This window comes from Gymnoscopelus microlampas (assembly GCF_963454915.1).
Source record: "Gymnoscopelus microlampas genome assembly, chromosome: 14".
NCBI classification, from domain to species: domain Eukaryota; kingdom Metazoa; phylum Chordata; class Actinopteri; order Myctophiformes; family Myctophidae; genus Gymnoscopelus; species Gymnoscopelus microlampas.
This window is the reverse complement of record NC_139951.1, coordinates 29,846,828-29,872,879: the sequence shown is the minus strand read 5'-3', so window position 1 is coordinate 29,872,879 and position 26,052 is coordinate 29,846,828. Positions and strand designations below refer to the sequence as shown.

The following is a 26,052-nucleotide window of genomic DNA, read 5'->3' as shown; positions in this document are numbered from 1 at the left end:
TTATCAATACAATCTCAGTGTTTTGCCAATTATTTGGGGGGCCCGCTTGCAATGTCTTTACGGCCCACCAGTGGTCCCCGGGCCACAGGTTGAGAACCACTGGCATAAGCACCCGTTCCTTCAGTGTGCACAGACTGCACACAGCAGTGAAAGTGTCCCTTCACCTTAACAGTGGAGCAAACAGTGCAGCCACACCGTCAAACCCACACATTCCCTTCACGGGACGGAGCCCTGCTCTGGCTTCTGCTTTCGCTATAAACATTTCCACACAGATACACAGTGAAAACCACCGCAGCACATAGCTGAAATAAATGGCACTTCATCACACTGAGCCTGGCTCTGTTAGCGAGGAGATTCCAGAAACAAGCATCCTGGCTTTCTTCAAAATGAGCCGTTGAAAAGCAGACATGAACTGTTACAGTTGACATGTAAACTCTTCACTTCATCCCTGCTAGTTCTGGACCGGGGTTCTGGACCGGGGTTCTCCCTCCTTGTTGATGACCCTGGGCCTTTTTCTCCTTCGCTCACCCTGGATACGGAGCTGTGGATAGCACAGGCTGCATATTTAACACACTACCAGAAAAGGTTATTTGTTTCTCTAAACCTCTGTTGCGATCCAGTCCTTTCATTTCAAATACAAATAATAAAATATCTGATTTTGAAGTTTCTGTGTTTTAAAAGGAATCCAATCCATTGATTAGATCCATGCCACGGTGGTGGAAAGAAACTGAACCTGACACTTGAAGCTCAAATTCGGTTTGAGCATGGGAGGAGGTCCCTGGTTCACTACTAGGGGCCCCTAAGGGACCACACAGCTGGGCTGCAGTAATTGCAGTGCAAGGGGCCGTGGAGAGAGATGACTATTTGAAAAGCAGAATCCAGCCAATTGAGTTGAGCCTTTTCAATAGCCCTGGTGGACACCGGGCTGCTTGACTGGGCCATCCCCAACACCAGGTGTGTCTGCAGAGTATTGTGAAATGTAAAAGAGCATTTGCATCAAATCATGGACACTTTGAGACCGTTCTCACTGTCAGGTCTCCCCTACTCTGTCTCAGTCTCTCTTGTACTCGCCTTTGTTCTGTTTCCCAGTCTGTCCCTTGTCTGCGCATTTCAACTGGGGACCTTCTGTGGGAGTTTGTCTCCACCTACTGGTCACAAACCACAACAGCTCCAGAGAGAGATCAATCTTGAACTTCTCTTGAACATGATGACAGTGATTTTAATTTCCCAGAAGTCCTGTCACATTAATTCTTCTTTAGTAAATGCCTTCTGTAGAAATATGAAACGTGAAAACGTTGCATATTTAGAAGTGTCATTCTATATTTACAGATCACAACAAAGCTTTAGAATCAATTGACATTAAACTAAAACACAACAGCAGCTTATTAATTGCAGACCAGCACGCACACAGATAAAACGTGTTTTTATGTCCATATTAATAGTCTCTCATATCATTCTTGGATTTAACCACTTAAAACCCAGCAACGAAAGCCTTCCCCACAATAACAGAAAACAGAAAAGACACTATAGTAGTTAAGTGGCAGACAACAACTGACTGAGAACCTCTGTTGTGTTCTGGAAAAGTAGCCACTAGGCAGAGCTATTTGAATTTCACTTTTTGAAAGGAATGATATAGCTCTATATAATATTCTGATAGTAATCCTTGCTATAGAGCAGTGGTTCTCAACCTTTTCAGGCTGCGACCCCCAACATAATCATATTTGAACTGAGGACCCCCCACCCTGACAATTCACTTTGAATTATATAGGAGTTGAGGCATTACATTTTGTTTGACTCGGTTATTACGATAGAGGGTACACTTTGCTGGTGCCATTGTAAAGCATGGTAAAGAGGTCACAACCACACATTCACGACACATGAAGAGTTTCTCACTGTACAAAAAAGAACATTCTTTATTAGTATAGCAAAATAATCAACCTCCAAACAAAAAAACCCTAAAAGATTCAAGCCCCTGGAACAGGACAAAATCACAAACATCAACTCAACATATTGAATTAAAATGAGGAATAAAAGGGAATGTGTCATTTGTATACACAACATTTTATAGCTACAGGTTTGATTTCAGAAAATACCCTACATGTATGTACTGTAGTAGGCTAGTCATGACAGTAAAATGCAGCAATTCACAATAGCCTTAGTGCGTGTAACATACTCAGTATAATACAGTATATAACATACATTAATGGCAGGTGACATTTGACATTCTTGGCAGTACGAACTGAACCATGAGCATAACCTACAACACAATGCCAGTACATGTGTCATCCACAGTACCAGTAAGTTTGGTATGGATCTTACAGAGTTTCACAATCTGGACAACAAAAAGATCCCCTACGGACTCAGCGAAACATCAACATGGTGTAATTGTTTCTTCACTGGTTACTATTCATGAGGTCATGACATATATTTATTATACGTAATGATAACGGCAGTGGTTCAGGAGGTTCAATACCTTGCTCCACCTGGCTTTGTCCCAAAGTGTCCTGGAGCAAAACATTAGACGCTGCTCCTGATGAGCAGGTTGGTTGGTGCCTTGCATGGTTTGCCTCCACCATCGGTGTGTGAATGGGTGAATGTAAAGCACTTTGGAAAAAGGTGCAATGGAAATGCAGACCATTTACTATAACTGGTGAGAAAATGAAATAAAAAGTTTGCACAAGCCAGTGGAATCGTTAAACAGCAGGTGGCAGTGTTTCTCCTTGCATGATGCATAAAAGGGTGTTTGATCTACAGATGTACCTGTTGTGCAGATGCTACTTAAATGCCTGCTTGGTTGCAATACCACTACACTGGAGAAATAAATCTTAACTTTGAACTTTTACTCTCCTTACAGCAATCAAGATTTTGCCTTGACCAATCAGTTCATTGAAAGACTTTATACTTAAAAATAAACTGTATTGCCCAACATACAAAAACAGAACAATTTCTAAATGACCCCAAGCATATTTGTTCTGAATTATGTTCTGAAAATAAATAAAAAAGTTCGACCAATAAAATCTGCTGACTAATACGGTCAGGCTCTACTTTAAAGTAAATGCCATAATGGATTTTTTTTAAGGAATTGTGGGTTAATCTCTCAAGAGATTCAGAGCTCCGCAGCTGAATCTGTCGGCAACTCCCATTACAACGTGTAGAGTTGTTGTTATTAGGAATGAAAACAAAGAAGCACCATGTATCGGAAGAGGAGGGCTGAAGGAGAGTAAACGGGCCGACATCCGGTCTCTAAACGGGGAATTGGGCAGTGCCACCAGAGGCAAATTCATTTTTTTCTTTTTTTCGCCTATGGGTTCCCAGATTGATTCTGGGTTGGCTTTTCAGTAGTACATTACATACTGAGGTCATAACAAAGATATCAAACCAAACACTGAATGGAACTGAGTGTTGCCTCTTGTGTATTTGGAGGGAGGTTGCTTTTACAAAGCACACACCCAAACACTCAAACCAGAAAAATTCTAGTTGTGTGAGAACAAAAACCTGAAACAAAAACATTTGTAAACAGATACGGCAAGCTATTTTCTGTTTGTTTGTTTCTTAAAGAGATACTGTACAACAGGTTGCTTGGCACAATCTTAATGTGTGGTAGGCCTATCTGTGTGATGACACAAAGGTGTTTTTCTGTTTACCCTTCTCCTTCTGTATCTATCTACAGCATATTTTTGCTCTACTTACAGTATATTACCATGTTCCCAGATTATTGTAACATGGCATAGTATACACAGACTCAACTAAGGGAGTAAAATAACTTTCAGGAGTAAAACAACTAATTTGATTGGAGGAAGTCCATTATTGTGCGATTGGGTGTGTTTTTGGTTGTAGTTTTGTTTGGTGATGAGATGGTGTGGACAGACGGCAGTGTGCTTCATGAGCAGACCTGGAGCAAACATACGTAGATGTGGAAAAAGGCCTAGTTGAGGTAAGCATTATTGTTTACCAGAGAAATCAACAATAGCATATATATGTTTGTTCCAAAATGAGATAGGCACCATCTGAAATTTGAATGCCTGCATTCACAAATCATTTACAGCTCATGGTTCATGGTTTAGATCTGTAAAGCACCTGTAAAGCATCTGTAAAGCAACTTAAGTTCTTGCTTGACAATCTGAAAACAAAATGACACTTAATACACAGTATGCCTTATAGTGCATATACTGTATTAAGAAATATAGAACGATGAACCTCAGCAAATCGTTTTAGACTTACCCATTGTTTACCCCCAGTCAAGTATATTTTTATCCACTTCTGGTCGTATGATTATTACCAGAGACCAGGGTTGAGGATAGATAAGAACATGCTGACTAAACCAAACCAAAACAGCTGACCAGCTAAAGGCGACATTATCATCACTTAGAGCCAGAGTCAGGGGACTGTATACTGTACATACGCAGTATACGCAAAGTCTCGCCCACGAGTTACAGCTGCACAACTTTGATCTCGATGCATGATGGCCTACATTGCTATCGGCTTTAATTCTGGCAATTTATTTTCTTTCTTTGACATTCTTTTGCTCCTAGTTGTCGTGTTTCATAGAACCATTTGACCCTGACTCAATCAGCCTCAAACAAATTCCAGTGATTCCCATTCTCCCATGAACACACATAAAAGAAAAAGAAAAAGAAAGAAAGCAGGACAAAACAAAACCAAAAAAAGAGAGAAATATAAAAAGCATAGACCACTAGATGAAGAGGCGATGGAGCATAACCACGAATATGTTTACATGCACAAAGCATTACAGATACTAGCTCAAAACTGTGTATAATCATATTTAGGCCTAAGTCATGTATATCCACATACTGTAGATATGCAGTACAGTAGCACAATATTCCAGTTAGGACCATGAAATCTTGCCTTACACAGATCTCAACAACAACAATCTAGAATACTGGATAATGTGTTTTGAGGCATTACAGACAATACTGACAAAACACCCCGTAATCGGACACACATTAGGATATGAGTTAATCCAGGCAAAATTCCACTAATCCTGAATAGTATTGCAAAACATTGCAATATCATTCAAGATAATATTGCAATGTTATTGCAAAATTAATATTGTATAGCAAAATTACCGTACATGTAAATTAACTCAGTGTTACACATAAAAGGGAACGGGGGTGTTCACACAAGAGAGCCATGACAATTCGGTTATTATATGATGATATCATATACAAACATAGTGAATATATAAGGACTAAGACATGTACTAACGATAGCTAGCTACACATTATAAACACATTGCTCATACATTCATATATGTCAACACATAATTATATGTATACTATATACGTGTATATATTAATATGTATATAGCTATAGAGATCAAAGGAGGAATAAATAGTGCTGTTAAATAATGACATGACCTAACCTATTTGAAGTGTTTAATTTCCGCTACTAGTAGCGTGAGAGTGTGAATGTGACTGCTATGCAATTTGACATAGTGGGGACATAGTGGACACACTACTAGCTGCATTCGCCGTTGTGCAAATTGAAGTGACGCTGGTTGGCGTCCGGCTAAAGAGTTCTGCCTCTTATTCTCTCTCTCTCTGTTCCACTCGTCTTCTCCTGTCTTCCTTCCTCTCTGTTTCCTCTCTCCCCCTATTTCCATTTTCTCTCCCTCTCTCTATGACAGTTTCTCTTTGTTGTTCTCATTCTTTTTCCTTGTTCATCCCAAATGTACTAGTCCACCACTGCTAAGTGGAACAGTGATCAAAGTTAGACAGTACTCTTCTGGCTATACAGAGGGTCTACTCTAGAGTGGGACGAGAACTAATCCCCAGGGGGAAGACCTCTAGTAAGAAGTGAACTTGAACTCCATGTGCAGTATGGTGTTCAGTTTAGTTATAGTTTACAGAAACATATTTTTAATAAACTACCTTATGTCTACACGTAACAGCCCATGAAGTGATATGGAATATAAAGCATTAGCATATCTAGATCATATCATTACATTCTACTGGGCGGATGGGAGTATTGACATATATTGCAATGTACTAAAACAGACAAATAAAAGGCCTTGTGGTTTGACCTAGTGATGTGCATAAAGCCAGGCATCGTATGTGGTTGCAGTCCATACACTTGAGAGCAAGGCAAGTGGCAGGGTGTGTGTGTGTGTGTGTGTGTGTGTGTGTGTGTGTGTGTGTGTGTGTGTGTGTGTGTGTGTGTGTGTGTGTGTGTGTGTGTGTGTGTGTGTGTGTTTGTGTTGTTTGAATGGTGATACTGGATATTTACTGTATGGCTGTATCATGGATTTGGCAGTAGATAACTGTGGCATGGCTAGTGTGCCTTTCTTGATACAGAAAGTGGTCCGGTGTCCAATTCCTAGCGATGCATTACAATGCTAACACCAGGTGGCAGAGTCAAGAGTGGCAACGGAAGATTCTGCATAGAGTTTGCTTATTTAAATGCGAGCGAATGTGTACAAGTCGTAGCACATTCTTGAACACTCTGTTTCTGGCAAGATATATAAGTTAGCTAAAAAACATCTGAAAGTCAAGTGGGCAAACAAAACCCTGGCAGACATCTTTTCTGTTTTCATGGAATGTTTGATTTTTTGTCTCTGTCAAATCGTTTTTACAGGACTTTTTGTTTTGTCACTATTTTTTGTATGATGTCTGACTGTTTTTGTTTACTTCTTAATTGATTCTTTGATTCCCACATCAAGTGTGAACCTCAGCTTGTATGTACGTTTTTCAACATTTTACTATTCAAGCATATTATCTCTGTTATTGTAAGACTTTCAGGAGCACTTCTGCTGGCATTCTGACAACTTTGTCGCTTCATAAAACATTCCCCGGCAGTGGGAAACTATGGAATGATTGTGCTATAATGTACTGTTGTGTATCACCGTTTTGGACTCGCTGCACTCGTAAAGCGGAGCACAGAACCTGTCTGGTTCGACCTGCAGAAGGCTTCTTAAGTAGCTCACGTCAAGCAAAATGACATCGGCAGTAATTTGGAGTGCTTGGGATACCAGTGGTGGCGTGTCTGAGGAGATGCCCATGTGGAATGGAGTCAGAAAAGGGAATGGTGTTTTAGTATTGAGGTCACACTCTGACCCTGTGTTAAGGAGCAGGTAGAGGCAGATAGATGGACCATACTGCAAAATACAAAACAATGGACCCGTGGTGTCCATTCGTGTGGTTGGCAGATTGCATTTGGGGTTATGTGCATGTATGCACATGTGTACAGTACACTTACAGTGTGTGTGTGTGTGTGTGTGTGTGTGTGTGTCTGTGTCTGTGTGTGTGTGTGTGTGTGTGTGATACACTGTGTGAGAGAGACCAATAAATTCACATTGCACATTGTTTCTGTCTACCAATCGTGTCCAGTGAGTGTTGTGCTGGTCTGGTCAGGACTGGGGGAGAGGGGGTTATTTGGTCTTTAGCTTGCCCACCTCCCCGTTCAGCTTGCCCTCCTTAGCCAGCTTCTCGTTGAGCTGGCACAGCTGGCGGAGGAAGCCGTCATTGGGGCCGATCTCCCGCTTGTGTTTCACGGTGGCCAGGGCCGCCCGGGCATGCATCCCGTGACGCTGCATGAGGTAAGCCACCACCATGGTGGGCGAGCGGCTGTATCCTTCTCTGCAGTGCACGTACACCTTCCCTGGAGAACACAGAGACATACTGTACATCAATATTAGGGCTGGACCATATGGACAAAAGCAAATATATCAAATAATATAGTTTTGACCAGATATAATAATGATAATAATAATAATAGCTCAGATTTATATAGCGCTTTTCTAAGTACCCAAAGTCGCTTTACATAAAGAAAAGGAAGGAAACTACTTTAATAAGAAACAACGGAAACAATACAGACATAAGTGCTAGATTAAAATCGATAAAATGTTAAGCATGGGTTGGGGAGACATCCTAAACTAGACCTCAGCTGGGAGAAGCTTTCCTGAAGAGGTGGGTTTTGATGAGGTTGGGGAGTGCATTCCAGAGAGAAGGGGCAGCAATAGAGAATGCCCTGTCCCCCCCCAGGTACAATATTAATATCTCAATATCAATATTGTGACAACAACATCGATAATATCATTTTCAAAATAGCAGATCTACAAGCTCACAACGTGTCGCAATGCAACAGATTATGATAACATTTCCTGACAATGTTTGAGATTTTTTGAGAACACATATTACATCACGATATTACAATATGATACGAACCAAAATCCTGTCACTGTATGTCGGTGTCACATACCAAAAAGAGCAGATCTACAAGCCTACAGCTTGTAGATCTATTCATAGCTTGTCGATATATGATTCTCCCGTCCTGACTACTTTCTGTTCTTTTTGGCAAGCGCCACCCCTGCATGATGGAGCAGATAAATAATACTTTAGGAAACTATGGATAAACAGCAATAGGCCATGTCAAATGTCTTAGTTTCAACTCAACTAGTAACACATCCTGCCCACTACGTGCAATCTGCCATGCAGGCGTCTGTGAATCATAATCTGTGGGAACAGAAAGAGAGGCATGGGGGGTGGTGATGTACTTCAAACTCTTCCTGGGGACCGCGTGTGTGTGGGTTGTGTGACAGTGAACAGGAATGCTTTCAAGAGGGTACTCTGTACTGTGTGTGTGTGTGTGTGCGTGCGTGCGTGCGTGCGTGTGTGTGTCTATTCAGACCCGCTTCCCAACTCCACTTGCCCCCCCCCTCAAACTCAAACATTCATTATGGAATATAGCCCACACCCCAGGAGGAATGCACCTTGCCATTTGTAACTACCTGCTAGATTGCCAGAACGCATGCAGGGAAAGCTATTCATAGTCACACTTGGCCTCTGCAGGTGTTTAACTCCATATTCTGGCAGGCACATCCAAAATATTGAAATCTGACGTCTGCAGTGTTTGTCCCCAGGGATGCTAGGTTTTTCGTCACCGGAAGGTTTTTAATTCTCAGGTTTCTGTTCTAAAAGAGGTCTTGCCGTGAAATCCAGGGGAATTGTGCAAAATAACCCAGAATGACGTAAATGATGAAAAAATATGTTTTCTTAAATTACAGTAATCGTATGGTTAGACCAAAAACACACATCTCTATGGTCAGAACTACATTGATTGATGTGTGACAGAATATATACTCTCTGACTTAAATGTCATTGCCTTGGTGGTATGTGCTACGTGCAGGCTTAACAGTACAGTGCTGAACTATGAGAGAACAGAGAAAGAGGTCACAAAATGTCAGATAATGTCACAAGCTGAACACTGTTACACTTTAAAATCATTAATTTAACCCATTCAATCCGGGAACGCATACTGTGTCATTTTAGATTTTTAGCTATAACCATTATTTTATAATTTGAGCTATTCAAAAATAGCAGATATACTGTACAAGCTTGTAGTGCGGCACTCAGTGCCGCGCTACGAGCTTGTAGATTTTTTTTTAAGTGATTTTTTTTACTCAAATCTTTGCTTCTGGGGATTCTACAAATGTCTTCTAAATCCTAACAGTTTTTTTTTCTCAGACTTTTTTCATGTCAAGGACCGCCCAAAATTATATGTACAGTATTTGTCCGCAGACCTCCCCCATCTGAAAATATGTTGTTCCAGGGACCCCCAGAAGCAAAGATTTGAGTTAAAATGTATATATATATTCAAAGATTTGCAAAAATGTTCACGATTACAAAAAAATAGCAGATCTACAAGATCATAGCACGGCACTCAGTGCCACGCTATGAGCTTGTATATGTGCTATTTTTGATAGCCAAAGAAATCTAAAATGACACAGATGTGTTCCCGGATTGAATGGGTTAAACAGGATTTTAACTGTGTATAGAAAGATGGGGCAGAGTCTCATTAGAAACGTTGTTTCCTCTCCTCGCCTCTCCTGTCCACTCGTTACTGTAGCCCATCGCCACTGATTTACCGTGGGTGTTGGGGCGTCTCTGCCAAATTGCCTGGGAATTAAGATGCTTTATAATTGCTCCTCTGTGTCAGAGAGGACATTAAATCCATTGCCATAAAACACAGGGTTCAGGACACCAATTAAACGTGTCCCTCTGGTGTGTCAACACTCTTGAGTATATTTGGGAGTGTGCGTGGCCCCTGGGGTTCTAGCTCTGGTAGAGATGAAGAAGGATTGTTACTCTTTATCTTTGTAAGGCGAAGGGGGGCTTCTGTCTAAGGACCTGGGAGGGCTAACGGAGGGGGTCGATCACCCACATGAACCCTTGTGTACCTATTCTGGGGGCCGAACATTTGGCAAGAAATAGCAGATCTACAAGCTCACAACGCGTCAGCTATTTTCTGCAAAGATATTTAGTGTAAAGGGAAAAAACTTAAAGGAGGAGCCCTAGTGTATAGACCCCCGGAGGACTTCGGTCAACTAAGGGTTTAATTGGTTTAAACGGTCTGCAGCTTTGAGGAATCGATCTTCGTGGCATATTTTTACCACCAGTGTGTATATTGTTTTGGTTAAACTAATCACCTCCACATTTCGATCATTTCATCAACTGAATGAGATTGATGGTGGACGCCCACAGTCACTTAGAAGTGTGTCTGTTGCGTGTTCAAGACTGGCACGCTGCTTGGTCTCTCTGCAATGTATTGTATAATAAACAGGTGCGTCAAAATTAATAATTTAATCACTTAAGCCCTATTTTATACTTTGTCATACAACGGTGGAAATAGCTGCTCTGCAAGCTTGTAGATCAGCCATTTTCTCTATTTCTGAAAGTAAGACTTTGGGTACTACTTACTTTCCCAAAACATGCTATTTTCCTATTTTTTGGGGTGCTCTAAGGACATTGTGACAGCTGAGGGTGACAGTAAAAATGGGAAAGATAGTGACTTTCGATAAAGGGCCACACATTGGACAATTGAATTTAAACTCGAAACACAGTGCTGACCAGTGTTGGGTAACGTTACTTTTAAAAGTTACTTGTTAAGTTACAGGATTACAGCCATTAAAAAGTATTCCGTTACAGGATTACCTTCTGAGAAAATTAACCAGTTAGATTATGCGTTTATTATTATAGGCCAGATTGAGATGGTCAGAGAGAGAGAGAGAGAGAGAGAGAGAGAGAGAGAGAGAGAGAGAGAGAGAGATGACAGATCATGAGATACCTGTCATGAGCCAGAAATCAACCTCAACACGTCACCAGCACATGATATGTGTCATCGACCTGTTGTCTCCAAACCACAATGCCACCATTAATACTTGTTTACCTCACACTAACCCAGAAGCTGGATTTAGGTAAGGTCCAACACTGGTGAAATTGTCTTGACTCAACTGGGACGTGATCTCATAATAACAGAATGTGTGTCAGGGCTCAGGAGTGTGTCAGATTTAGCCTGAGACACGTCATATCTCACCTTCGGGTGGAAACCTTGTATGTCCAAAACCATTCCTTCTTGATCATTAATCTTACCCATTAAGACCTGAGGCCGATTCTTCAAAATGTCTTCTAAATCCTAACGTTTATGTTGCTAGTACATATCAGTGGTGCTCAAACTTTTTCATGTCAAGGACCACCCAAAATTATATGCATTTGGCCACTGACCCCATCTCAAAATATGTTGTTCCAGGGACCCTCAGAGGCAAAGATTTTTAAAATGTTTTCTTTAAAGAATTCATATATTAAAAGATTTGCAAACATTTTCACGATTTTTCAAAAATTGCAGATCTACAAGCTCACAGCGCAGCACGAAGTGACATGCTGTGAGCTTATATATCTGCTTTTCTTGAATAGTCAAAGCATAAAATAATGCTTTTTAGCTCCAATCTAAAATGACACAAATGCTTTCCCGCTTTTAATGGGTTAATTTAAAAACATTTAAAAATAGTGAAAAAAGCGGGTCTACAAGTTGTAGATGTAGATGTGCTATTTTCACTGTTTTTGTACGACACTCTTGCATGATGAAGTAAGGCATCAATTTATGAAAAAACATAAAAAGTTTAAATGCCCGAGAGCAACGATATTCAGGACTGTGTCTTTCCCTTTGTTAGATCCAAAAGCTTGTACCTCTAAAGCTCCCTGTACATCTTCTGCCCTGAAGGAGTCTGGTGCTCTTTTTATGCTTGTCTTTTGAAGACGAGCAACAAGAAGAGAATCTGTCTCAGTTTCATGTCACAACTGGTGGGAACAAAGTACTGTGAAGCTTCTGTAGTGACACAGACATCAGGTTCTTCTGATCTTCTCTTTGAAAAGCTTTGAATTTTGTATAGACCCCAGTCTCCTTTCTATTTATACGTACATTCTTATGCCAGCATAACAAGCCTAGGACAATAGGACATTAACTCCTGCTACCTCAGACTCAAACAACCACAAAAGTAATACAACTCATGATAAAAGCAGAGAGCACGTACAATTTGCATAAAGATAGCGATAGTGATTTCTGAGGTCAGTTCCCAGATCTGTCACATTTCAAACACACAACACATTCACAAGTTGACGGAAGATCCAGACCACAACATATAAACGTTTTGCATTGAAAACACAACTCCCTGGTTCTGGTGACTGATACTGTCCTTCTATTGCATGAGAGGTACTTTTTTTCAATTATCTTTTCTAATTTATTTTTTATCATTTTGTTATGTTATGTCATATTTTTATGTTTTTGTGCGCAAAGTTTTTAAGTATAGGATGGATGATGTTAACTAAACAATGATTGTGTTTATACAGTATGGTAAGCTTACATTTCATATCACACATCATTTGCAGATTATGCACCATATCCTGTAACTTTCAACAGCAAAAGATTAAATGATGTTTTTTTTATAATCGATTACATCAATTAGTTCGATTAACTGTTGTAGCCACAAAATAAAGTCAAAAGGCAGACTACACACAGCTCTACACAGAGACATCTTTTTTTGTGATCCCGATAAATAGGAACCTAAAGTATATTACGTTAGTGCCATTGATCCAAGCTGGAACACAATCGATGGAGTGATCACTAATGAGCGCTTGGTACAGCTGCTGCACATCTCACATCTGTCTTGCTAAAACATTGCTGCCGTTAAGTCAGGGGGGGGGATTATTGCTTCACGGACGCGTGTCACCGTTTTAGTGGTCCTTCAGCAGCCATTACTTCAAAATGTGGATGATCTTGCAGCGATAGTTGAGTCTTCTTTCACTTTTGCCCACCCCATTGGTGCCCCCCCTCCCCCAAGGTTGGTGCCCTGTGCTGCAGCACCTAAAGCCCTTGCATTAACTGCTGCTCACCCTCCACCACCCCAGCTACCACCTGTCGTTTTGGATCTGCTGATTTCGTACGGGGGATTCGGAGTCCCTATGGTTGGGAGATAAGCTTCATCAGAGTACCTAAAAGCCGATTCAATTCATCGCCAAACCATAATAAATATACGCGACCCACCCATCAGACCTGAAGTGGTTAGATGTGTGGCCCGTGGGTTTTGAGATTTTCAAGTGGACCCTGATCCAGAAAAGGTTGAGAACCACTGATCTAAATTAAAGACAACCATAACCCACCATCACAACCATACACACTGAAAAACACTTACAACCCCATCACCACAGCATCACAATAGCTTAGTCCAAATAACAACTGCATACATTATACTTATAAGTAGGGTTGTCCGATATTGGCTTTTTTACCGATAACCGATATACCGATATTGTCCAACTCTTAATTGCCGATACCGATATCAACCGATACCGATATATGCGGGGATTATTGTGATTAGGGTAAGCTCAAATTTCATATCACACACACCATATACAGTAAGAACTCCTGTAACTTATTTAATTTTTTTTTTTTAAACCGATACCGATATTTTCCCGATATCAATTTTTATGCTAATATCGGCCGATAATATCGGGAGGCCGATAATATCGGACATCCCTACTTATAAGGAAAGAAAGAAAAGAAAAGTGTGTGTTCTTACAAACAGGGCTGTAAAAGCTTATACTTTGTCAACCAACAAACTGATTACTCTGTATGACAAAAACTATATATTCTAAATATTTTCGATAGAAATTTGACACATTTCTACAGTCGGTTGACAAAGTATGAAGGTTTCCCACCACATTCACCTTTGCCATTTTTGTCTGCCAAAGCCTTGTCAATGAAGTCAGCCCCCTCCTCGAAGTAGTCACTGAGGTTGAACTTCTCCGTGTCGTTGGCCTTGATACCGTGGTACGTGATGCCCGTGCCAGCGTAGAACTCTGCGTTGGTGTTGACGTGCATAAAGGAGTTGCCCTCCGCCACGTTGAGGATGTGCGTCACGCCAAGCTTCTGTAGACGCATTACATTCTGTGCCACGAACCTGCACATGGGAAGATCAATACAAAGTATGGGATGAATGGAAGAGCACTCAACGACAATGGAAAACAACTGCCACTCCTGTACACTACTGTCCTCTTTTCAAGGTGTTTAAGTAGCAATGTATGCAGACGTATAGAATACAACAAAATGACCCGCACAGGCGCACACCGTCTACACTTGCACAATAAGGACAACTTTATTAAGGCAACGTTTCGGTCAATAGACCTTATTCAGGCAGATGCCAAGTGCAGACGGTGTGCGGGTCATTTTAATGCATTCTATGGCCTTATAGATTTGAAATGTACTACGTTTTGGCTATATTTCCTTAATTTTAGACTATTCATTTAATCGCGTACAAATTAATATTTTAACCAACAGTGAAATTAGTCACTGTGCACATCCCTAATTTTTAGTAATGCTCACATACCTGAATCTATGATCAATATACGCTTTATAAATGAGGCCCCAGCAGCCCATACGTCCTCAAATAATATGCTCATAGTTTACACCGACAGCTCAGAGTGATTTGGTTACATAATTCCCGGTACACTCTCAGGTCTATATCAGGCAAGGGAGTCAAGATTAGGTGACCCTGGATGGGTCCCTGTGGACTGCTGGAGGTCATCTGGCCTGCTCCGCAAGACTAATAAAGACCAGCCTTGCCCCCCGCTTTGCTTTATGGCTGCTGGAGGGAGGAGGCAGCCCATCTGTCTCCATGTCAGCTGCAGGGCCCTGGGCTCCTTCAGAAGGTGATGGAGACATGCAGAACTCCATGAGATCTTGGATCAGCTACGCAAGACTCTTTCTCTCATATAAACTCACGACACGCACAGGCACAGACACAGACACAGACACACACGCGCACGAACGCGCACGCACACACACTGCACTGTGTCTCCTCTGTGCTGTGATAAGTCTGGGCTAACAGTGCCATGGTAAATTGAGTCATATTCTTTCTTTTTTTTTTACTGAAAATAGCAGATCTACCTACATCTATGTCTATATCTACTATATCTATATCTATATCTATATACACAGACACGTATATGTATATAAAACTGCTTCTCAATTTATCAATAAACCTACATGAGCAAGATTAAGTCGGTTATTGGTCCTAAATATTGGTTTTGATATATTTTCGGTTAATTGCCCATCCCTTTTTGAAGCATATGTACGTACAGTAGTAGATGTTGCAGGCCTTACTATATTTATGTAGTGCACACAGGCTACATGTAGTATGCATCAACCAATGCCTCTCTAGCTCTCTTCACCTGGCCTGTTCCTGCCTCCTCGCCGTGCTATCCGCAGTCCCAAGACATTCATTATTAAGTAGTTATTAAGTAGCAAGTGTTCCTCAAACCGAACAACCGCAACTTCAGGCAGCACTTTCACCCTTATGTTTACAAATGATTTTGGACGTTATTCAGGAGTTAAGGTTGGAAAAATACTTGATTTCTGTCCATATTTAGTGAATGATGTGGTGTAACTTGCTCAGTAATGTGATAAGACGTGCTAATGTGCTGCGGCTTGACGGCTTCCATGGATTATGATTGCAGAACGAGGGTTTCCATTAGCGCTGCAACTATCGATTATTTTCTTAGCGATTGTTCTATTGATTACTTTTTTGATTTATCGAATAATCGAGATGCGTTTTTTTTTTACTGCATCAATCAATTGATAAATTATACTAAATTATATGCACAAAAGTGTAGTGCAAAAATAGTGAAAATAGCGTAAAAATAGCTTTATCTTTTTTGTTTTTACACTTTTTAAAAAACTTTTCGCCTATAATGACATGTCCACAATAGGGATGTATAACTTATCGATTAGTTTATTTAATTAGCGATTATTTGTTATGATCGGTTGAATTGATTACTTCGATTGACTGTCGCACCCTTAGTTTCAACGGACTATGGCTGCGGACCGTTAATGTAGTTGTTCTTGTTCTCTCTCTCTCTCTCTCTCTCTCTCTCTCTCTCTCTCTCTCTCTCTCTCTCTCTCTCTCTCTCTCTCTCTCTCTCTCTCTCTCTCTCTCTCTCTCTCTCTCTCTCTCTCTCTCTCTCTCTCTCTCTCTCTCTCTCTCTCTCTCTCTCTCTCTCTCTCTCTCTCTCTCTCTCCCCCCCCCCCCCCCCCCCCCCAATCAAGGCAGATGGCTGCCCACCTAGATGGCAGGTTCTGTTTGAGGTTTCTTCACGTTAAGGATAGATTTTTCCTTGCCACTTCTGCCAAGTGCCTGCTTATGGCAGAATTGTTGGGTCTCTGTAAATGGGTCTTAACCTGCTCTATATGTAAAGTGCCATGTGATAACATTGGTTTGGCCCTATGAAATTGAATTGAATTGAATAGACAGTTGATAAGTGTCCTATGGCAAACGCTGGGATGGAGAGAAAGAGAGAAATACTGAAAGAAAAAAATGTTCTGCTGGAAGACAAAGAGGTCAAATGCATAATTGCATAAGATCTGTTCTCTCCAACAGTCATCAAAAAAGTGAACCTTAAAAGACTAAAATAGAGATCACAACTCTGCAGAAGGAAGTCAGATCACAGGGGAAACAAAGGACCAATACACCTGAGGATAAAACACTTTGCCGTGCCCGTGCCCTAACGCTACACTTATGTAGGACTGAAAAATTATGTTCTATTCCTGGACACTACAGGCCCCGGTCTGCCCAGCTAAGCGAAACACTACTGTTCAATTTGACTGGATGAATAAGCCCTGCCTAATGACAGGAAGTACAGTAAGCGATTGGAACCACGAGAGAGTGCTTCCATAAAGCCTAAAGTGAGCTGAGATAAAAGCATCTCAGTCAGCGCAGACTCACAACCCCATCCATCAATATTCAGTTCTAAGCGGTAAAGGGTGGTGATATTTCTTTCTCCAGAGACTTGCCGCTTGAAGCTTCAAAAACAGCTTTCCCAACAGCTTTTGCAACATAGACATAGTTTGGTGTTATGTATTCAATACATCAATAAATAGATGTAAGGTGTCTCAAAGTTAATGACTTAATTAGTTGCATGTGTGAACTGCAACCCACCTGGTTTCACAGCCAGAGCAGGTTACAGTTCATGTTCTACTTCCTCCTATGGGAAAGTATTGACTGTCTTTATTCAACAAGATTATACAGCAGATATCCACAAATTATACCAAGAAGCCCCGTCTTCAAAGCGTAAATGCTACACAGGGGTGGCGGGGATATAAAAATTTAAGCATGTAGTATACCGGACCCCAGACAATTTTTGTCCTTCTAATACGTGAGGGGGCCGTGTTTTTTCAATTACTTTTTAATTATTTTTTTGTATTTTTTGAAAATAAAAAATAAAATAAAATAAAATAAAATAAAATAAAATAAAATAAAATAAAATAAAATAAAATAAAATAAAATAAAATAAAATAAAATAAATGAAAAAAGTAATTAAAAAAACATGCCCCCCTCACGTATTACAATGACAATATCAGTAACCAGAACCAATGGTTAAAATGGAGTTTGAAGTTACAATAATGGGTTTGTATAGGAAGGGGGCGTGTCTGATAGAAATTAATATCAAATATCTAAATCTGAATCCAGCAACTTAAAACCTGTCTGGGGTGCTCACAAAAGCCAGAGTTGACATTAAAATGACCCCAAACATGTTTGAAAGTTAAATATCCCTTTAAGTGGTTAAAGTTAAAGATATATTTTAGGGGGTAGAGGGGTGGGGAGAGACACACGCCAAGAGCCATCATTGAATTCTGGTCCTTGGCCTCACAAGGAGGACCATGCAATCAGTGCAATAAGTGGCTGCTCAACCAGGTACCCAAAGAATATATTATGTTAAAGTCAAACTGTATTCTATCCATTTTAGTAGTCTTTAGACCACACCTCTGGTCTGTGTATGGTCTGTTAGAACTGCAATTCCCAGAATTCAGGTTGAAACAAATTGCATCAATAAATACATTACCGGTATATTTCCGGTGTCTATGTCATTTTGTCGCAAGTGTTGGGGGCAGACACAACTAAACATTTTATTCAGAGAAGTCGTCAAAAAACACATTTATGTGCAAAAATATACCAGTCAAGGATTATAACAAGAGTAACTTTTGTTTAATTGAAAAGGTTGCACAGTACAACTGTATACACAGTTGCACAGTATAACTGTGTAACCCATTAATCTTCAATGGACAGTTTTATTATGCTGCCATCTAGCCAGGAAATGTATGTTGTAACAGCTCAAGGCTGAGGCAGCATAGTGACCCGCCTCTCTGGACCAGACCGTGGTCAAAGCATAGCCTCTAGACCCTAATTTAATTATCAATCAATACCACATCTGTCTTTGCCACACTTCCCTAAAATATTACACACATTCACACTTGGGAAATGCCTCAAACAACCAGGTAAATGTAAGATGTTGTGCTTTAGTTAAAGGTTACAGCCAACTCAGTGCGTAGCCAAGAGCACCCTCACAGATACAGCTAGACAATGTAGGTTGTAGGGCTACCATACAACTCAAATATCATCCTGCCATAGTGCGGCAGCGAACATTCATCAAAAAAGCTAAAGCACCACTTGTGCGCTTAACATCACATATGAGCAACCTCACTGCAGAATGATCTCAACATGTCAAACACTGTTACTGTGGATGGTGTGATAGAAGTCGAGGAGACAATGGAGTTTATCAGGCCACAAAAGAACCAAAAAGGGTGAGGCCCGCCTCTGTTTCAGTACAAGTGTTCAACTCAGAGAACCAAAAACGTCGCCTGGTTCTCCAATCTTTCCTTAATCACTTAACAGTAACTGGGATCTAATGATCTGAAGTCAGGCATCTACGATACTATGGAATCTGTATTTTATCACAGGGGCAGCCACACTGGTGTTCTTAAGAAAAGAATAGGCAAGAGAGGCTTGTAGATGGGACAGTTGCAAATCGCTCACCCATGTATAGGGCTGCAACTATCCATATTTTATTAGCAATTACTCTATCGAGTCCAGTCTGCTACTGGCATCTCCAATTACATTCCCAACTCAGATTTTAGTATGAGGATTTATACAGGCAATCTTTAAGTGATAAACCACATGTTAAACTGATTCAAAAGATGAGGATTTATACAGGCAATCTTTAAGTGATAAACCACATGTTAAACTGATTCAAAAGACGTTGACTATTATTTTTAACATAACACATTTTGAAAACCAGCATGCAGGCAGCAGTCTTTAAGTCTGTTTCATCATGTGTAAGGACAAGGTTTCTGACACTCTGTTTTGAGACTTGGCCAGCTAGAGTGGCATATTCAAATTGATTTTGTTGTACCACTGAGATAATGTGCTTGCATTCTGTCCTGCGTGCCCCCTTCCAGCACTGTCTTGGCAGTGAGTGAAGTAAAGTGATGGATTGGACAGACACAGTACATTTCTCAGTTGCATCATGGATTTGTTCTTGCATTGTATGGTTATATAATGGAGTGAATTAGAGGTGTTCGTTGGAAACATTACAACACGGCATTATATGTGTTACAGTATATCTGAAACATATACTTAATATAATTTGTTTTGCATATTGTATATATACCAACAGTTGCCAAAACTTGAAAACTATTTCAGGGATCTGGGCTACTGAGTTATGCAGTTTACACAGACTGTCACTTCATAAGTGAAAGAATCATTTACCAATAAGAAAATTCACCCAAAGTTTTTCAAAGGTTGTCAGCTACAATTGTCCCTGGCATCGATGCATCTGCCTGACACTATCAAGTTGGGCAGGTTTATTCTTTACTTATGGAATAAATCTATAATATTATCAAATATTATCAGCATGCATATACTGTACGTCACTCCACACATGACATGTTACAACAACTTATTACAGATAATGGCACCAGGAGAGTCAGGACAGGGGAAGACAGATAAAGGGAAGAGGAAGGAAGAAAGAACGACAAAGTCATGGAGGAAGAAAAACAATGAGACATGATATGTGGTGTGAGAAAAGAATGAAAGGGGCCTTTGATGAATACAGAATGCCCCTTCTGTATTCATCATTCAGCTAATGTGTCACACATTATCTGAATTCACCATAGCAAACAGGTGGACAGACTCACACAGGGCTTTGTGAGGTACATGCATATTTCTGAATGCATGCACTGTATTATTCTCACACAATCTGGTGGACGCCAGCATACCAGGTACTGGCTTTACTGGAATGGTGAGCTGTAAATTCCCTTAGAGTCGACTTGTTCATTACACAGCCTACCACGGATTTATGGTTTGGCCTATATACGTATACCATATTAACCACTTAAACCCTATACTCTATACTAGGCCCCCGCTCACTAAATATATTTGCGGACAATATATCATCTACAAGGTCACGGTGCGTCAATATGCTTTGTTGTGAGCTTGTAGATCTACTATTTTCATTGTATGTTATCCCCAGAATAAGTTGGGTTCAAGTGTACTGGAGTGTGTCAGGGCTGCACTCAGCATGTATGATTTAGCCTGTGTTAATATTGGGCTCATGATGCACTGAGAATTCAAAAGTTTAACGTTTCCTCAGATATGAATTCAATTTTTTTCCTACTACATCAGGCAAGACTTTGTATTCTTTGGAGTATATCCAACCTTTTGCATGTGCTTTTTATTTTTATTGTTATACTCATTAATGTGTGTGTAGCTGAGCAGCCACAGCAGGCAATCAGAGGAAGCACACCTGCTCTACATTTATTTACAATCATCTATGATGTCCTTGATATGGCCAGGACTCACTTGTAAAAGAGATTTCATAGCTCTGTGTGATTCTTTTTCTCCCTGGTTAAATAAAGTTTATGATATATGATTAAATAAATGAAGAAATTCATACTTTGCTAATTTGTGACACTGTGGAATGAAATGATTGCGATGAAAGCAACACCTGTTTGAATCCTGTCCTCCACCCCAAGCCACCACTCCCACTGCATTTGATTAACAAACGAGAAAACATGCCAAAATGTGTTCCTTTCTCATGTGGCATGCATGTTAAATCTCGGCAATTCTCCAATGATTGGTGTGAGTGAGTCTGTGTTGTTGAAGGGCATATAAGTCATACGTGTTACCAAAATGACGCTGCATGTCAGGCCATTGATTGTGTCGCCCTGCGTCGCCAAAGGTGTCAAACAGAGAATGTTCTATTTTTAGCCAAGCTACTACTACAGGCCTATACAATCAATGCAGGAATCCTTTAAGATATCGCGTTCATTCAATTATGTTTAATTGATCGTATTGCGAATTTGCAAAGACATCCGCCCATCTCCAATTCACCAATATTTGCGAGTGTCTCTTGTTAAAAGCATAGGCTACTGAATAGATATATCAGCGAAAGAACGTCTGGAGAATGTGAAGGCGATAGGAGGGGGGGAAAGAAAAGAAAAAGAGAAAGAAAAACGATGGAGAGGCAAAACGTGCTCTTTGTATCGTCCTTCACGCCAGAGCAGAGGTGTCACGAAAGCTTTTTCTCTATAATCGTCAAAGGAAAATAGGTGTAGGCTGTTTCTTATTAGGCTATAATCAAATCATTGTTGTTGTTTTTTTGCCTCGTGTTCCACCGTCGGGGCTCCGCTGCCTTACCTGGTGATATAGGTTGATACAATACAGGCCCTATAGAGGAGGACAACTGAATATTTGATTTACAACAGGCTGTTGTCGTATGATTCGTTCTAGTAGGGATGACTCAAATGATAATAAAATAATCATTATCATAAAATAAAATAGGTCACTAATAATAAGTGGTCCATCACGCTTCTGTATATGAGACGCGACACCTGTCATTGTCTTCTGACATGAATGAAGAGGTTTTTTCTTTTTTATATATATATATCCAAGCTATATACTGTGTCGGGCCAGCGTGTGTCCATTGATGGAGGTGGACATCACCACCACCATGCGCGCAGGGACTGTATAACTATGTATAGGCTACTTACGCGTTGCCGACGTAGATCCTGGGGAAGACCTCGTTGGAGTGTTGCGTCGGCAGGCTGTAGAAGCCGCTGCCGTTGATCAGCAGCTCGTTGAGCTGCTGCACGTTGACCAGCTGGAACCATGGATGGACCCCCAGAAACAAATGTTGGGGTTAGAAATGTTCGCTTTAAAAGAATACAACACACACTCAAAAGATTTGCACGAATTGTCACGATTTTTCTAAAATAGCATATCTACAAGCTCGCGGCACTCGGTGCCGCGCTATGAGCTTGTAGATCTGATATTTTTGAATAGCCAAAGTGTAAAATAGACCTGGTTGTCTGGCGGCGACGCGGGGACCTCCACCGCCACTGGTGCATGCTTCGCGGGACTCAGTTTCTTCATGGCTCTCTCTCTCCCTCACACACACCCACTCACTTTCTCTCTCTCACACACACTCTTATCACTCCTCTCTTCTTTCACCTAACATAAAAACAAGTGTCTGATTACGCTACTACTACTACTACTACTACTACCAATTAAAGAAACCAACGGAGTCGTTGTGTCCGTTTCCGTCGTTGCTGCAGCATTGTATCCATATAGAGTTAGATTGTATCGTCGGTCGGTGTCACACACTTGTTGTTCCGCGCATGTCGTCGTGTGTAGGCTATTAGTCTAAAAACAGATCCTCCTCCCCCGGTAGATAGATATTAGACACTGTACAGTCAGATCCTTTCCCGGTAGATAGACACTGTACATTCAGGAGGGGAGTGGTGGAGGGGGGGGGGGGGGGGGGCAGCAACAGAGCCGACGAACGACCCGCCCGATATTAGGGAGGGGATGGGTGGCGACTAGATCCCATAGCCCGGATAGACGCGTCGAGATGTGATTGGCTATGGTTTAATTGGTTGCCTGGCCAACCGTTGACAATAACATAACATAACAAACTTTGTTGTCAACGGTTGGCCAGGCAACCAACAAAACCATTAACTATAGTTAGTGGCAAATGTGACATTTGATTACCACATCAGCCTTTCGAAGAGATACAAACATTTTGTGACCGTTATTAATAATCCTCTTCGCTGTGGACAGCACAACCACAATCTGTATGTTTGGGAGATCTTTTAGCTGATGGCTGTCTTCAACATTAATTGTTGTTTCAAAACTATTTAGGCATATTGCCCACTTTGTACAATTATCTATTCTAGGCAGTCACACAAGCAATGCAACTAATTAGATCTCCCCTTGTTAAAGGGTATTGGAGCAACCGAGTTAGCGGACACAACTCAGTACTGTGTCTTTGATGATTTTATACTAACATTACAATACAAACATACTCTGACACTTCTAGGCCAATAGGTTATAAATCTATAACATAAACAACAACACAACAACAAATTACTGACATGAAATATACACACACAACTGTAAAACATATCAGAAATACATACATTTATCGTTGTGTAAACACTCTCAATTCTTACCGTCAGTCTCTTGGAGCTCGCAATGGAAAATGACGAACGCAGCAATAACACCCTGGTAACTAACACTGATGTCTGCCGAACACGTCGTACTGACCAGTGAGCATCCACCCTATTTATATGGGTTTGGTCTACCCATGTGGGTGAAACCCTCTGTTGATTAATCATGTGACTTGTGTATTGTCTTAGATGACACAACTCAGGCTCCAGCACTGTTCCATAACAGTGGCTACTGTCCTTATCTGATCTAATCAATCAACTCTCTCAACACTCTCATGTGACTTGTACAAAGTCCCCTGATTTCAACACTGTAGGTCAGAGCTGTAGCTCTTAGAATTTTATACATTTGTACTTATTATGACTAAATATCCTGAAACATTCTGAAAATAAGATTCAGGAAGGTGCTAGAAGGCCACATGTGCAGGTAACATGCCAATACAAACGCCATCGTTACATCATAATAATGGATTATTCTGCACACTTTGTGTGCCCAGGCACACGCGCACGCACGCACGCACACACACACACACACACACACACACACACACACACACACACACACACACACACACACACACACACACACACACACACACACACACACACACACACACACACACACACACACACACACACACACACATAGCCTACATACACACACGCATGTACGCACACACACACAAGTTATTATCCAAATGTCAGGGTGTGTTGTACTGTAAGTTTTAAGTACATTTACAACAAGATTGCATGATAACCTGTCAATCACAGCTTGACTGTCCCTCAGGCTATATGGGATCGAGGTCGGAGGAAGAGAGTGGTTCCCCCAACGGCCTGTCCTACTTACTTCCATTGACATTCCTGTTTTCACAGCACACATATCTTATCTTACACTTATAATTAGAGAAGCGTCCTTTATTTATCCGTTTGCCTCCTCGAGGCACACCATGTAGTGTGAGAATTGTCTCCAAAGGTAGGATGGGGCCAAACGCTTGCAGGAGGCTTTTTATATTTTTTGACCTGACCTGAGCTATCCATGGCGCTAAACACACCCTGACCTGATCTATCCATGGGTGCTGAACCATACAGTAAAAATAATGGACAAAGTGACGCCATTGGTGTCTACAGACCGTAAAAGAAGCCTTTTGTTCTGCAATTTCAAATCCGCCATCTTTCTATATCGTGTCATATTGCGTCATGTCCTATGACACCGGAAATGAATGCCATTGGTTGGGTAGCTTGTCAATCAATCAATAAATGGGATCATAATGTACCAAAACGCATATGAAAGAAAGAAAGAAGACTTTAAACTAGCGACTGGAAGCATATAGTATTAATGCTAAAGTTCTTCAAAAGCCCACCCACTTGAATGGAGAAAAAATCTTTCTGACACCAGCAGGGGTAAAACAGTGAGCCTACAGGCCATTCATATGAACTTTTACTTCCTATATAGACTCAATTTCAAAGCCGGAAGCTGAACACACCCATGACCTTATCCATGGTGCTGAACACACCCTGGTCTGAACTATCCATGGTGCTGAACCCACCCTGGCCTGAGCTATCCATGGTGCTGAACCCACCCTGGCCTGAGCTATCCATGGTGCTGAACACACCCTGGTCTGAACTATCCATGGTGCTGAACCAGGTGGCAAGCATTCACCCGCTGGAAATGAGGCCAATGCGGAAGTACTGACAAATCTGCAGTTCTCATGAATAGCCTAGAGGGTGTCGCTATTTCACCTCCTGCTGGTTACAGAAGACTTTTCATGACATTAAACTCTATGGATATTTGACCGGACTTTAGACTTGATTTGATCACCTTAAGTAAACATTGTGCACCACCCACTGCGATTAAAATGTTCATAGCCTGCAAATTCATACACGTAATTTACGCTTAATTAATGATTAATAATGAACTAAACTTGTATACCGCTATATAAATATATTTTTTAAATAATCTATATATTTTTTTCCTCCCATGTATTTTGCACAAACAGAAAATAGAAAAATACATGATATTTTTCATTTTGATATTTTTACAATTGTTTTAATATTCTAAACCATGCAAATGTATTTCATAATTGTTTTTTCAGCCTCACAGAAATGCGAGGTATTCAATGCATGGCTCATAGATACAAACCGGTGTTCACTATTATTGTGTAATGTCAAAGGAATGTTTTACAACATTTAGAGCACCATGCCACACACAGGTACTAATTTAATATGTACAACAATGAATAATGCAACTATAGCAGACTTAGACATGAAACAGGCATGAACCATACAGTGAATAATTAATGAGTTATAAAAGTTCTAAGGCTGCAGCTTCCAATGGGGTGTGTAAACACAACCCTGTCAGCATTTCTAAATCCTATCAATTGTTTATTCTTCTATCTTTTTTTCTCTTGTTTTATTGCATACATTCAG

The 26,052-nt window shown here is 40.7% G+C and overlaps 1 protein-coding gene across 1 annotated transcript; it reads right to left on the bottom strand.

The window, feature by feature from the left end:
• Positions 1-1,981: 1,981 nt before the first annotated feature.
• dusp3a (dual specificity phosphatase 3a) lies at positions 1,982-22,850 on the bottom strand. The gene is made up of 4 exons (XM_084078872.1): positions 22,481-22,850; positions 22,171-22,280; positions 14,016-14,248; positions 1,982-7,617 (listed from the first exon to the last, which is right to left on the bottom strand). Exons 1-4 carry the CDS (start codon positions 22,550-22,552, stop codon positions 7,388-7,390), a joined length of 645 nt encoding a protein of 214 aa, XP_083934998.1. The 5' UTR covers positions 22,553-22,850; the 3' UTR covers positions 1,982-7,387.
• Positions 22,851-26,052: the final 3,202 nt, after the last annotated feature.